Source organism: Ovis aries, chromosome 3 (genome assembly GCF_016772045.2).
Source record: "Ovis aries strain OAR_USU_Benz2616 breed Rambouillet chromosome 3, ARS-UI_Ramb_v3.0, whole genome shotgun sequence".
In the NCBI taxonomy this organism is placed as follows: domain Eukaryota; kingdom Metazoa; phylum Chordata; class Mammalia; order Artiodactyla; family Bovidae; genus Ovis; species Ovis aries.
This window is the reverse complement of record NC_056056.1, coordinates 200,931,223-200,946,433: the sequence shown is the minus strand read 5'-3', so window position 1 is coordinate 200,946,433 and position 15,211 is coordinate 200,931,223. Positions and strand designations below refer to the sequence as shown.

The 15,211-nt window shown below is 41.0% G+C and overlaps 2 protein-coding genes across 2 annotated transcripts in view; both read right to left on the bottom strand.

Annotated features, from left to right (window-relative positions):
- The window catches only part of PLBD1 (phospholipase B domain containing 1), an 86,808-nt gene that overhangs the window by 60,404 nt on the left and 11,193 nt on the right, over positions 1 to 15,211 (bottom strand). The window contains exon 2 of the mRNA XM_004006839.5: positions 139 to 358. Coding sequence (XP_004006888.1) covers positions 139 to 358 — 220 coding nt within the window. The remainder of the gene's footprint in view (positions 1 to 138; positions 359 to 15,211) is intronic.
- On the bottom strand, positions 2,652 to 13,614 carry LOC105611231 (hyaluronan synthase 2-like). The gene has a single exon (XM_060413402.1). The coding sequence runs from the start codon at positions 5,424 to 5,426 to the stop codon at positions 3,768 to 3,770; it is 1,659 nt and encodes a 552-aa protein (XP_060269385.1). The 5' UTR covers positions 5,427 to 13,614; the 3' UTR covers positions 2,652 to 3,767.

Below are 15,211 nucleotides of genomic sequence, written 5' to 3'. Positions count from 1 at the left end.
TGACGTTTCTATCCTATGAGAAGGACCACGGTGACTTTTCAATTCTAGTGTACAATGCTAGGAAGAAAAATGTTACTGCTGAAAAAAGAAAGGGACAGAGGTTGCCTTGCAGTTCACTACCATGACTGGAGTACTTACGGGGCAGTGAGGTAACCCTCCAAAAAGCCGGCGGCAAACATGATGATCTCATTGCTCAGGGACTGAGAACCGTACCCTGCTTTGATCTCCAGGATACCCCAACCTGTGGTTTTCACAGAGTTATTGTAAAAGCCATAGGCATCCCCTTTCCTGTCTAGGACATTTTTGACTTGTATTCTCTTCTCCGTAGGCATCCAGTACGCAGTTGCATAGTAGACCCCTGGAAGAAAAGAAAAAGGAATAATGCTAGGATGTGATTGAACTGAGTGGCTAGTGGCTTTCTTTTTCTGTGTAATCAACAATTCTAGTACATCTGCTTTTAAAGAGTTTCATTCTATTAGAGTCAGGAAATCTGTCACACCATAGTTTGTCCTTGTTATTGTTGTTGTTCAGTCTCCAAGTTGTGTATGACTCTTTGCAACCTCATGGACTGTAGCCCACCAGGCTCCTCTGTCTATGGGATTTCCCAGGCAAGAATAATGCAGTGTGTTGTCATTTTCTTCACTGGATCTTCCAGACCCAGTGATCAAACCCATGTACCCTGCAGTGGCAGGCAGATTCTTTACCAGCGAGCCACCTGGCAAGTCCTTGTCCTTGTTACAAATGGGGGAAAACCAGAGCCTTGATCAAAGGCAATTAGCCTAGAGCACAAAGAACCAGGTCAAAAGTAGGGGTGTAGTTGGAGCATCAGAAAGGGGGTCTAAGTGCTTCAACCTTGGGGATGGAATTCTGGGCAAGGCACGAGCTGGACTTCTCACCCTCCTTGTCATTCAACCAAGAATAAGATCTGGGATTTCCCTGGCTGCGAGTCTGCCTTGCAATGCCCAGGACTTGAGTTCAATGTCTGGTCAGGGAACTAGGATCCCACAGGCCTCAGAGCGGATAAGCCTGTGCTTTGCAACTACTGAGCCCAAGTGCTGCAACAAAAAAATCCCACACTACACACTGAAAATCATGCATGCCACAACTAAGACCCAGTGCAGCCAAATAAATAATAAATAAATATAGTTTTTCAAAACAGAATAGGGTTCAGCCCTGGTCTGCAGCCCTCTTCATCCCCCTCAATAGTTGGGCCAAAGTATCCACATTCTCTCACTTTCTACCCTATTTCTCCTGCTTAATTCTTTTTTCTCTTATCAAAAATATTACAAAAAATTCAATGGAAATACACTGAATAATTGCTAAAATAAATTCAGGCAATTCATTCATCTTTTATAAGAAGGAGAGACTTTGACATTTGAATGTTACTAAAGCTTAACTTTCACAGCATCATCTTTCAGGGTTTGAAATAGCTCTACTGGAATTCCATCACCTCCACTAGCTTTGTTCATAGTGATGCTTTCTAAGGCCCACTTGACTTCACATTCCAGGATGTCTGGCTCTAGGTGAGTGATCACACCATCATGATTATCTGGGTCGTGAAGATCTTTTTTGTACAGTTCTTCTGTGTATTCTTGCCACCTCTTCTTAAGATCTTCTGCTTCTGTTAGGTCCATACCATTTCTGACCTTTATTGAGCCCATCTTTGCATGAAATTTTCCCTTGGTATCTCTAATTTCCTTGAAGAGATCTCTAGACTTTTCCATTCTGTTGTTTTCCTCTATTTCTTTGCATTGATCGCTAAAGAAGGCTTTCTGATCTCTCCTTGCTATTCTTTGGAACTCTGCATTCAGATGCTTATATCTTTTCTTTTCTCCTTTGCTTTTCACTTCTCTTCTTTTCACAACTATTTGTAAGGCCTCCTCAGACAGCCATTTTGCTTTTTTGCATTTCTTTTCCATGGGGATGGTCTTGATTCCTGTCTCCTGTACAATGTCAAGAACCTCCGTCTATAGTTCATCAGGCACTCTGTCTTATCAGATCTAGTCCCTTAAATCTATTTCTCACTTCTCCTGTATAATCATAAGGAATTTGATTTAGGACATACCTGAATGGTCTAGTGGTTTTCCCTACTTTCTTCAATTTAAGTCTGAATTTGGCAATAAGGAGTTCAGTACTTTGGCCACCTCATGCGAAGAGTTGACTCATTGGAAAAGACTCTGATGCTGGGAGGGATTGGGGGCAGGAGGAGAAGGGGACGACAGAGGATGAGATGGCTGGATGGCATCACCGACTCGATGGACGTGAGTTTGAGTGAATTTCGGGAGTTGGTGATGGACAGGGAGGCCTGGTGTGCTGCAGTTCATGGGGTCGCAAAGAGTCGGACACGACTGAGTGACTGAACTGAACTGAACTTACTAAAGATAAATGAAGAAAGGGACTTCCCTGCTGATCCGGTGGGATTGGTTAAGACTCCTTGTTCCCAATGTAGGGGGCCTTGCTCAGGGAACTAGATCCCACATGCCTCAACTAAAGATCATACGTGCTGCAATGAAGTTGGAAGATCCCGTGTGCTGCAACTAAATAAACAGTTACAAGAGCTCCCAAATAAATAAATATTAAAAAATAAAATAAATGAAAAAAGTTAAAATATTGAAAGTTTAAGCACCTTTTCACAGAAATAAACTATTCAATTTTAAAGGTAGTCAGAAAGAAAAACACTTTATTCTTTCTATCATGAATAATATCAGTCAACCAAGCTTCACATTTTGGGTAGACATTTTTCAAGTATGAATTCTTTCAGAATCTATTTTATTTTTAAAAAAGGAAGAATAGGTGAATTTTGGCAGAGGAGTAAAATATAAAAATATGCACAATTTGTTTTAAGATTGGCATACAAACTCCTAAAACAGCACAATTATATAAAAGTATGGCCTGTAAAATATCCTTTGGCATTTCACTTGGTAGTTAAACAAAAAACTTTTCTGAAAAAAAAAAAAAAAGTAGCTATCAACACAGTCCATAAGTTAGGGTTGTATATGTTGAAAGAAATTTCCCTTGAGTTTCAAAATCCTTTTCTTCCATAATAAACTCAGTGGACATGGGTTTGAGCAAATCCAAGGAGATAGTGAAGGATTGGAAAGCCTGGTGTGCTGCCATTAATGGGGTCTCTAAGAGTCAGGCACAACTTAGCTACTGAACAACAACAACCCATGTAAGTCATCACTAGTGAGGTATATAGGGCAGAACTGCTGCTGCTGCTAAGTCGCTTCAGTCGTGTCCAACTCTGTGCGACCCCACAGACAGCAGCCCACCAGGCTCCCCCGTCCCTGGGATTCTCCAGGCAAGAACACTGGAGTGGGTTGCCATTTCCTTTCCAGTGCATGAGAGTGAAAAGTGAAAGTGAAGTCGCTCAGTCGTGTCCGACTCTTCGCGACCCCATGGACTGCAGCCCACCAGGCTCCTTGGTCCATGGGGTTTTCCAGGCAAGAGTACTGGAGTGGGGTGCCACTGCCTTCTCCGATAGGGCACAACACTGTTAGGCAAACGTAAAGTAAAAAAAGTGCATGAACAAAGAATTCTTCCCATGTTCATAGAAATATCAGGTTAAATCTGACTCATCCTGCTTGACTCTGCCTGCTTGGCAGAATTAAAATAAGCCCATACAAATGTCTTTGTTCAAGTCCTAGTAGCAGCGATATGTCTCCTTTGGAGGCATTATTTGATTCCAAGACACCGCGCAGTCCCCTGGAGGGGTGAAGACTGTGTGCATGTGTCTGCATCTATAACTGCAAGCACCAAATACGAGATCATACATCAAGCGCCACGCTGTACTGTGGTCCTTTCCTCCGCCTGCCACACTTCTTGATGACAACCACATACAGTGTCAAAAACAGGACCCAATAGCATACATACAGCAATGTTCCTACAATTACAACTGTCTGTTTCGATGCTGAGAATGGCTTTTTAGATTCCACATAAATGGTGAAAACCACACCACCCAGGAGGATTGTGAACCAAACTGTTACGGGGATGAGTCCTATGAAATTAACAACAATGGTCTTCCTTCCAGAAGTACCCCACCCAGCTTTGTTAATCGTTGCAATTGCAAACATCTTGGCGGGAAGTAAACTTGACATGTATAACACTGAGTAGAGGGACATGAAGACCATGACGGTGTTTCCTCTAAGGCAGCTGGCAAAAGATGACTTTATGAGACCCACTAACTGGACAGTTAACAAGAAGAGGAGTATGTTCCAAGTTTTACCCCTGTAGAAGAGCTGGATTACTGTGGCAATGAGAAAGAAAGGGAAAAACCCAGTGATGACGGCTTCATAGGTCATCCACAGGTGATGTTTGTGGAACCACATTGCATTGTACAGCCACTCTCGGAAGTAGGACTTGCTCCAACGGGTCTGCTGGTTTAACCATCTGAGATATTCCTTAGGTGTTTCCGTAAGGCACTTGGATCGAGCTGTGTATTTCGTTGCATAGCCCAGACTCAGCACTCGGTTCGTTAGGTGCCTGTCATCTCCAAAACTACAATGGCTGCCCATAAATTCTTGATTGTACCAGTCTTCCACAAATTCCTGCAGTAAGGAGTTTCGGTACATTCCTAGGGGTCCGCTAATGCACTGGACACACCCAAAATAAGACTGACAGGCCCTTTCTATGTTAAAAGCCATCCAGTATCTCACGCTGCTGAGGAAAGAGATCCAGGAATCATACTTGTTTAAAATCTGGACATCTCCTCCAACACCGCCAACCATGGGATCTTCTTCTAAAACCTTTACCATCTCCACCGATGAGGCAGGGTCAAGTATGGTGTCTGAATCACAGACCTGTACATAATCCACACTCCGTCCCAGTGCTCTGAAAGCCGTGTACATGACTTCTCTTTTTCCACCCCATTTTTGCATGATGCAGATATTCTTGTTGGACAAGACCAACTGGGTGACATGCTGTGAGCTCTCTTTATGTGACTCATCCATCTCACCAGGACCCTTCATGTGGAAGTTGCTCTTCCAGATATACGTGGCTGACATGTCCCTGCCCATGACTTCACTGAAGATGTCCATCATGTAAAGGTCATCTTCTGAGTTTCCATCTATGACCATGACAACTTTAATTCTGGGGTAGGTTAGCCTTTTCACAGATTGCAAACATTTCCGTAAGTAGCCTGGATCTTCTTGATACGCAGCAATGCAAAGAGCAACAGTTTTGTTCAACTTAACGGGGGTTTCTAGAGATTTTTTCATTTTCTTGTGCTCCAAAAAGGCAAACAGGCTTTGGATGAGGAGGTGTGATACTAAAACTGCACCGTATAGCCCAAAAGAGAAATAGTAATTGTCCGTTTGGAAAAATTGGTAGCCAACAATATAAGCAGCTGTGATTCCAAAGAGGAGAGAAACTCCAAAAAGTATGGTTCCAATTATTCTCAGGATACATAGTAACCTCCCACAGTGCATCTTGTTCGGCTCTGGGTCATAAAGTTGTCCTCAGCCTGTCTGTCCTGGAGGGTCGGCGGCAGTCAGTATCCAAAACTGAGCTAATAGGAGATCAGATGAATTTGAGACAATGGACCAAAAAAAAAAAAATTTTTTTTTAAACATGACATTTAAAAAAGATTGAGGAGTTTTTTATTTTATGCTCTAGTTCCCCACCCTTAATACTGGAAAGTCTCTTCTTTCTTTTGTATTAAAAAAAAAAAAGAGAAAAAAGGCCTGGTGAAAACTCAACAGAACCCAGGAAGTGTAGAACTGGGAGAAAGTCTTTGGCGGGGCCTGGTTTAAGTCCTGAGTCAGTGGGTTGCTGGAAGCCAGGTCTGGTTAACTCTTTTCAGATGCCTTGATTTCATCCTTCTGACTGTTGCCTTTCTGCCTCCTTCAGTGGAAGGGGAGGCCTCCTGCTTAATTCTTCACAAATGACATTAGATTCTTACTTTGTAGAAATCATAGAAGCTATCACCTGTGGATTCCTCAAGTTCTTGATAATTTTGTGAATTGATCCTCACAGCTCCTGTGTCCATCTCACCCTTCTTGCTCTTCTCCATCCCTCCACCCATGCTCTGGGTCCCACCACTTTCCTTAAGTGGATCTGTCACTTTTATTAGGAACTTCACTGCACCCTGTATCTTCTTTATCATGTACCCTAAAACTCCCTCTCTGCAGTGGCTCATCCCCATTCAGGATATCAACGTGCTCCACTGTCTTGCAGCTCAAAGCTAACCAACCACAGCAGCCCTCTCTGGATCACAAATGAAATTCTTAAATCCTAACGTCACATGAACTTCCAAAAGCATATGACCCTGGTGACCACTTATTCTTAAAGCTCTTTCCTTCCATGGCCTCTGGAATAACAATCACTCCTGAATCACCACCTCCTCTACTTTCCTTTTCCTTACCTTTCCCAGGAGTTCCACTTTATCCCCAACAGCACAATGGATAATACCTTCTAGATGATTCCTTTAGCACTAGGAATTAAAAATATCCAAAGCAAAATTCATATTCTCTTCCATTACATCCTCCACCCTCTGCTTTCTAGCTCTGTGTCTTTCAGCCTAAAACCCAAGTCCATCCAGGTCTCTTCTCTCCTCCACAACTCATATTTAATAAAAACCTCCTAAATAGTGCTCCCGTTAGTAAGTGCCTCCCTAGCTCTACCTTTCTGTGCTAGTTTTTAAACAATAAATTTATTTGGTTTTGGCTGTGCTGCGTCTTTGTTGCTGCACACAGGCTTTTCTCTAGCTGCGGCAAGCAGGGGCTACTCTCTAGTTGCGGTGCGTGTGTTTCTCATTGTGGTGGCTTCTCTTCTTGCAGAGAACAGCATCTAGGATGCTTGGGTTTCAGTAATTGCCACACACAGGCTCAGTAGTTGTAGTTTCCGAGTTCTAGAGCACAGGCTTGGTTGTTGCCGTGCACAGGTTTAGTTGTTCCACAGCATGTGGGATCTTCCAGAACCAGGGATTGAACCCATGTCTCCTGCATTGGCAGGTAGATTCTCTACTATTGAGACACAGGGAAGACCATTTCTATGCTAGTTTCGATATCACAACTAGTCTAAATTATGAAGAGGCTTTTTTTCCCCCAAGTCTCTCTGACTTTTAATCCATTTTTCATACTTTGCCAGAGTGACCTTTCTAAAATGCAAAACTAATTTGTTTACTTGACTACCCCCAATTGTCAATGGCATCTACTTCCTAGAATTAAAATTCTTTGACTTATCCTCTTGGGCCTTCATGACCTGGTTTCTGCCTACCTATCTAGTTTCATCCACCACCTCTTTCACTCCATGTGATCTCAAAACCATTACACACAGTTCTCCGGCCTACCATGAGCTGGTCCAACACCTCTGACTTTGCATATGCTGTTTCCTCTGCCTGAGATTTTCCCCCTTGTTGACTATCGAGTAATCTCAAAACCGTTATTTAAGACTCAGGAAGCAGCACCCCCTTTATAGGGGCTGACTTGCTCTACAAGCTCTATGTACCTTGTATGTAGGTCTGCTGGTCTAATGTAATTTACACGTCTGCTCCTGCTCCCAGCCTATGAACGTGTTTCCTCAGTACCCAATACAGTGTCTGGCCCACAAGAACTACTCAATTGTTGCTGTTTAGTTGCTAAGTCATGTCCAACTCTTCTGCGACTCGATGGATTGTAGCCTACCAGGCTCCTCTGTCCATGGGATTTTCCAGGCAAGAATACTGGAGTGGGTTGCCATTTCCTTCTCCAGGGGATCTTCCAACCCAGGGAATAAACCCATGTCTCTTGTATTGCTAAGTGGATTCTTTACCACTGAGCTACCTGGGAAGCCATAAGTATTCAATAAATATCTATAAAAGGGAGGAGGACATAGGAAGAGAGAGAAATGAAGAAAAGAAACGGTATGTACAGCATTCATTTCTCTGCCTAAGAAACCATTGCACAGCCGCTCAAGTTAAAGAGAAACTTTATATTCAGGTCATCAGGGAGGTGGGAGGAGGCCAGAATGACTCAGATTCTGGGCTGCAACTCAGCAGATGGGTATTGTATCATTACTTGAGAGAGGGAGCAGAAGGGAAACATGTCTGGGAGGGAGCATATGTTTAGTTTTGGACATACCACGTTTTTAGTGGTTAAGATACTAGAAAGCTCAGATACGATATTTAAATACAGTTGTCTGCTTTCAAGATTCAAAACTGACTCAGTATTTTATTTATTTGGCTGAGGCATGTGGAATCTTTGGTTGCAGAATTCGAACTCCTAGTTGCAGCACATAAGATCTAGTTCCCTGGCCAGGGATCTGATCCCGGGCTGCCTGCATTGGGAGTGCAGTGTTTTAACCACTGGACCACCAGGGAAGACTGTCTATGAAATGAGCACTAAAATTAGAATCTTAATGTTAGAGCATCATGGCACCTTGGCCCAAAAAGGTGATAGACTGGGACTGGGTCAAGCTGCACTAATCAGCTAATGTTATAACTGTTAAAGAAAGATCTTGAGCAGGAAAGTCAATTTATTCTCAGTCAAGTCATGACCATAATGGTGGGCTTTCTTTAAAAATGGTAAAGTGGAAGTAAGGGCAGTGATAAACACAGGCAGGTGCAGAATACCTATTCACCAGGTTTCTGGGGATGAAAGAGAGTCTAATTGTTACTGAGTCAATTGACCACAGTTGGATAATTGTGGACAACATCCACAGAAACGTCCTTTCTGCTCCTCTCCTCCCAAATATAATAAATGTGCTTTCCAAACTGATCTTGGACCATGAATGCTACTGCCTCCAGCCCCTTCCCAGCTTTTCTCCTGCATTCTCGTCCACCCTTACCACCAGTGAACTTGGAGGGAAATGAGAAAGGATGGCTGTTTCACTGTTACTGGTACTACCCCCTTTTCTTACCACAAATAATAAACTTCTGCAAATCTGTGCTTTTTTTGACATTCATGTGCCCCCATATATGGGGAAAAAATTTTCTTTTTTTATCCAGTCCTTGAGAGAATTCAATGAGAAAAATTTACTGCTAACACACTGACCAATTTAGCAAGTGCTTTGAGAATTAAGCCAAAATCTGAGTTTCTTGTGCTACCCCTAATTGATGTCCTCTATTCCTCAATGTTTTCTCCATATATCAACTCTTCCTGGTTGTCCAGTCTCATGCCTTAAAAAAAATTTTTGTCTTAAATACTTGATTAGTTTAAGCCTTATGTTTTTCTATTAAAAAAGAAAATCTCCATGTTGTTAAGTGACTGGTGTGGAAACTGTAATAACAAAAAGGTAGAAAAATATCACATAATTCTAATCTCAACCTTGCTCTATGCAGGCTCTGTGAAGGTAGGGGCCACTTTTGCTTATGACCCCATATCCTGGGAATGCTAGAGCTGGCACAATAATGTTTCTGTGATGGATCTAGATTACATGTGTGTGTTCCTGACCCCAAAGTGAAATTTATCTGAACATTCACAGAAGTTAGTCTAAACTAACTCAAGTTGTTATGTCCTCAAGCTCAGGTAAGAAGCCTAGAGGACATTCAGATGCCCAAGGGGCAAATGCCATCTTTGTGAAAATGAGATTTAAACATTTCTAACAGTAACATCCTTAGAATCAATGCACTTGATAAATATTGAACGATTGAGAATATTATTTTCTAAAAAAAGTTTTTTCTTCCACAAATAAAGATGAAAAGAAGCCCCATCAATTTTTGATTTCTAAGTAAAAACCCAAACACCCAAATTGAATTTCTTTTCTTTACCTATGTATTCTAATATTTTCTATAAGTTAATTGTTTTCAGTTGAAAAAAAATTCATCACACTGTCTTAGAATTTGTAAAACGGTAATACATGGCCGAAATCACTTTTTCCCATAGTTGGAACTTAAGTTTCATTTATGAAAGAGGAAGTGGTTTTCAACCCTGAGCAATACAATTTTACCCTAATATAGTCAGTCAGATAGAGGGAAAAAAGATACATGAGAAAGCAGAGCATATGTCAGAGAAAATATAAACGCAAAACTTGCAACTTAATCTATTCAGATTAGTTCTAGCTAATAGTTTACTATGATCCTCGAATTGCTTTTCTCTTTCAATGAGCACAGTCACTCAACTTCCTTCTCTGAACCCTAGCTTTGCACCTTTCCTTCTCTGAAAGGACTTAAAATAAATGGATACCTGGTTTTTAGATTTGCTTTGTCTCTTCATCAGAGTCACTAAGAAAATAACTAACTAATGAATAATCAGTCTCCAGGCAACAAACTCATAAGTTGGTATTTTAGCTCTCACTCTCTCCATAAATCAGAGCCTGGGATTCTGAATGGAAAGAGAATCATTTGGCAAAGTGCTCCAGAGAACAGCAGTAGGGGGCTAGGACAGTGAACCACAGAGGGAGGGAAAGCAGCAGGGTGCATTTAAGATGGTCCAAAGGGGTGTGCAGAATAAGCCTCTGAAGACCACACCCCAGGGATGGAATGAGGGAGCATTTATCCACCCACTCACATCCTGCATAGGTCAAAGGTGGCCTTTGGCCATTCCCAGTTATGCACATGCTCCAGTGCTAAACAGCTATGATTTCAGAGGAGCTCTGAGTTAGAAAGTGGGGGCTCTTGCAGTTTGGCTAAGGTGAGGTGCCTCAGCTTACCTGAGTGAAGCTAGAATAAAAGGAAGAATATGAGATGGGTTGAATAATGTGTCTAATACACAAAGAAGGTTGAAAGGGATTAGTTTTTTAAAAAATGGCTTGAAGGAAACAAAATACTGGTACATAAAAATGCTGCAGGTTTGCTTGGCTCTGAAATGATCTCTTTCCTTCACCTCCTAGAAGTGTACCTGGTTCTTCACTGCTGGCTTAACTCAGAGTTCTTGTCAAAAGTCTCATCAACAGAAAGTCAACTTTGCCCCATTTTGATTTAGCACTAAGCTCACTGCTCATCTAGATCTCTCTTTAGTTATATGAATTTGGGTGTATTTGTCGCAGTAAACTTGACTATAAACTTCTTAAGAATGAGGGGTGGCATTATGTATCTCATTGTATTGACTCCCTTGGGCTTAATATAATGTTTTACCCTATGGCCACTCAAACCCTCAGCCTTTACACTAGCTGGAAGGTTACCATTGGAGACAGATTCACATCACATCTGTGGTATATTAATTCTTGATTTCTCACTGTAAATTAGAATTTTGATATCTTAGGCCTGGTTTGAATAACTTGACACTACTTTATATTAGAACTGTAGCTGTGTTTGCAAGGCTGCAGGACAAACTTCAGAGCAAACCTCTCTCTCTCAATCAAGAGACTTTCACAATTTTCCCAAGAAGATTATAACATATCTGCTGTCTATACAGACATGGAGTTGCAAGTGTTAGACTCAAGTTTCCTCATAATTTCACTACCTCTATTAGTTTCATTTTTTTAACCACATTAAGTAAATTCCTGTTTCATAGTAGTGCAAGAAACCTACATAATAACATTATTAATACATTTTCTAGTCACATCTTAAAACTAAGTTATCAAAAAATTGTGAGACCTAAGTTGTAGAAGCAACTGGAACCTTCTCTATTTTTTTAAAAAAGGTAAAACAAACGTATTCGTAAACAATTCTTAAAACCTTAAACAAAATTAATTCCTTGAGATTCACTACATTATTGCTGCTACTACCTTTTTTGCTATTTCAATAGTTAATGCTTTGTAATTTGGAATCCAAACAGGTGACACAAGTGAAAATAATGTCTAAATAAGTGTGAAAACTAAAGTTTCTATTTTGTGTGTCAGAACCAAGACCCAAGATGAAGTTCACAGATAAAAATTTCATATATTATGGAAAGTAAATCACCAAGAAATAGTTATTTAAAAATTTCTACCCCAATTTTGGGGCTTCCCTGGTGGCTCAGATGGTAAAGAATCTGCCTGAATGCAGGAGACCTGGGTTTGATTCGTGGGTTGGGAAGATTCCCTGGATAAGGGAATGGCAATCCACTCCAGTATTCTTCCTGGAGAATCTCATGGACTGAGGAGCGTGGTAGGCTAGTCCATGGGATTGCAAAGAGTCAGACACAACTGAGCAACTAACACATACACATATGCCCCAATTTCAGGACTGAAGGAGGAGGGTCTTTTAAATTTTCTTCTGGAGAAAGTTTTTGATCTTTTCTATAAGTTTCAGGACCAGGAAACAAAATTTAATAATAAAGATTAATAAGTATTAATACTTCTCCCAGAAATTCTTCTGAACTTATCTATTAAAAAAATGTTTTTAGCTAAAGTCTAATCAATAAATGTGATGCCATGCTTGTATTTGCCCTGTCAGAGTCTATAATAAATGTTCAGTCAAAATATTTGTATGTTAGTCTTTATGAGAGAACCTCCCTAAATTTTCTCAAAATATCCCAAACTCCACACATCCCAAACTAAAATCACCCTATTCCCAACCCTCAGATAAGCACCTTTTCCTTTAGTTCTTACCTTGATGAAGGCAAGAAACATCTACCCGCTTTGATCTGGGTATTCTCAACTCAACATTGCTGAGTATTAGAGAAATGCAAATCAAAACTACAATGAGATAACACCTCACACCAGTCAAAATGGTTATCATCAAAAAAATCCACAAACAATAAATACCAGAGAAGGTGTGGAGAGACAGGAACTCTCCTGCATTGTTGGTGGGAATGTAAATTGATACAGCCACTATGGAGAACAGTATGGAGGTTTCTTTAAAAACTAAAAACAGGTCTATCATACAACACTGCAATCCCACTCTGGGCATATATCTGGAGAAAATCAGGATAGGAAAAGATACATGCACCCCAATGTTCTTACCCTAAAAAGGAAACTGATGTTGTTCCTTCAGGCCATTTACCAAGTCCTCACACTTCTATCTACTTCCTTTCCTCACTATGTATCACTTTAGCTGACGCTTTCCCCATTTCTGGGAATTACCTTGTATATATTCTGATAAACTGGTAAAGCCCTTGAATTGGTTCAGGATGGCAGAGTAGAAGGATGTGCACTCACTCCTTGAGAGAGCACTGGAATCACAACAAACTGCCGAACCATCATTGACAGGAAGATGCTAGGACCAACCAAAAAAGATATCCCACATATCCAGAGACAAAGGAGAAGCTGCAATGAGATAGTAGGAGGGGTGCCATCATGATAAAATAAAATCACATAATCACCATGTGGGCTACTCATAAACTGGAGATCAGTTATATCACAGAATTTCTACTGGAGTGAAGGTTCTGAGCCCCATGTCAGGCTTCCCAATGTGAGGGTCTGGCAACAGGAGAAAGAATCCCCAGAGAACCTAACTTTGAAGGCCAGTGGGATTTGATTGCAGGACTTTCACAGGATTGGGGAAAACAGAGTCCACTCTCGGAGGGCACACACAAAATCTGGTGCACATTAAAAGCCAGGGGAAGAGAGCAGTGACCCCATAGGAGACTGAACAAGACCTTACCTGCTAGTGCTGGAGGGTCTTTGCAGAAGGAGGGGGGCAGCTATGGCTCACCATGGAGACAAGGACACTGGTAGTAGCAGTTCTCAGAAGTACTCATTGGCATGAGGCCTCCATGAGGTCACCATTATCCACACCAAACAGCCTGTAGGCTCCAGTGTTGGGCTGCTTCAGGCCAAACAACCAAGAGGGAAGGAACACAGCCATACCCATCAGCAGACAAGTGAGTTAAAGTTTAACTGAGCACAGACTTGTCCACAAGAGCAAGACCCAGCTCTACTTACCACCAGTCCCTCCCATCAGGAAACTTGCACAAAACTTTTAGATACTCCATCTGCTAGAAGGTAGACAGCAGAAGCAAGAACTGCAACCCTGCAACCTGTTGAATAAAAACCACTATCACAGAAAATTAGAGAAAATGAAAATGTGGAGGATTATGTCTCAGATGAAGGAACAAAATAAAACCCCAGAAAAGCAACTAAATGAAGTAGAGACAGGCAATCTTCCAGAAAAAGAATTTAGAATAATGATAGTGAAGATGATCCAGGATCTTGGACGAATGATTTAGGCAAGGATTGAGAAGATGCAAGCAATGTTTAATATAGACCTGGAAGAACTAAAGAACAACAAACAGAGACAAAAAGTACACTAACTGAAATTAAATAGATACTAGAGGGAATCAAGCAGAATAAATGAGGCAGAAGAAGGAATAAGTGACCTAGAAGGCAGAATGGTGGAAATCACTGCCACTGAACAAAATAAAGAATGAAATAAAGACAACCTAAGAGACCTCTGGGACATATTAAACACACCAACATTTGCATTATAGGGGTCCAAAAATGATAAGAAATAGAGAAAGGATCTAATAAAATATTTGAGGAGACTATAGCTGAAAACTTCTCGAACATGGGAAAGGAAACCCCTCAACCAAGTTTGGGAAGTGAAGAGTGTCCCAGGCAGGTTAAACCCAAAGAAGAGCACAGCAAGACACATGGTAATCAAATTGGCAAAAATTAAAGACAATGAAAAAATATGAAAATCAACAAGGGGAAAATGACAAAAAAATACACCGGTACTTCCATAAGGTTATGAGCTGACTTCTAGGCAGAAACTCTGCAAGCCAGAAGGGAGTGGCACAATGTATTTAAAGTGATGAAAAGGAAAAGCCTACAACCAAGAATACTCTACTCAGCAAGCATATCATTCAGATTTGAGGGAGAAATCAAAAGCTTTTCAAACAAGCAAAAGTCAAGAATTCAACATTATCAGAAAAGCCTTACAGCAAATACAAAAGGAACTCCTCTAGGTAGGAAAGAGACTAGCAACCTAAATCAACCTGCGCAACTATAGACTGCTATAGCAAAGTCTCACAGAAGCAGCAGACCTAAAAACTACAGTGGATATACCCACAAAAAAGAGAAAGCAACCCAGCATAACACTAAAGATGACCATTAAACCACAAGAGAAGAGAACAAGAGAGGAAAGGAAGAAAAAAGACCTACAAAAACAAACCCCAAATAATTAAGAAAATGGCAATCAGAACACACATACTGATAATTACCTTAAATGCAAATGGATGAAACGTGCCAACCAAAAGACAGAGACTGTTTGAATGGCTTCAAAAACAAGACCTGTACATATGCCGTCTATAAGAGACCCACCTCAGACCTAGGGACACATACAGACTGAAAGTGAGGGGATGGAAGAAGGTATTCCATGCAAATGGAAATCAAAAGAAAGCTGGAGTAGTCATACTCCTATAGGACAAAATAGACTTTAAAGACTTATAAGAGACAAAGAAGGACACTACATAATGATCAAGGGGTCAATCCA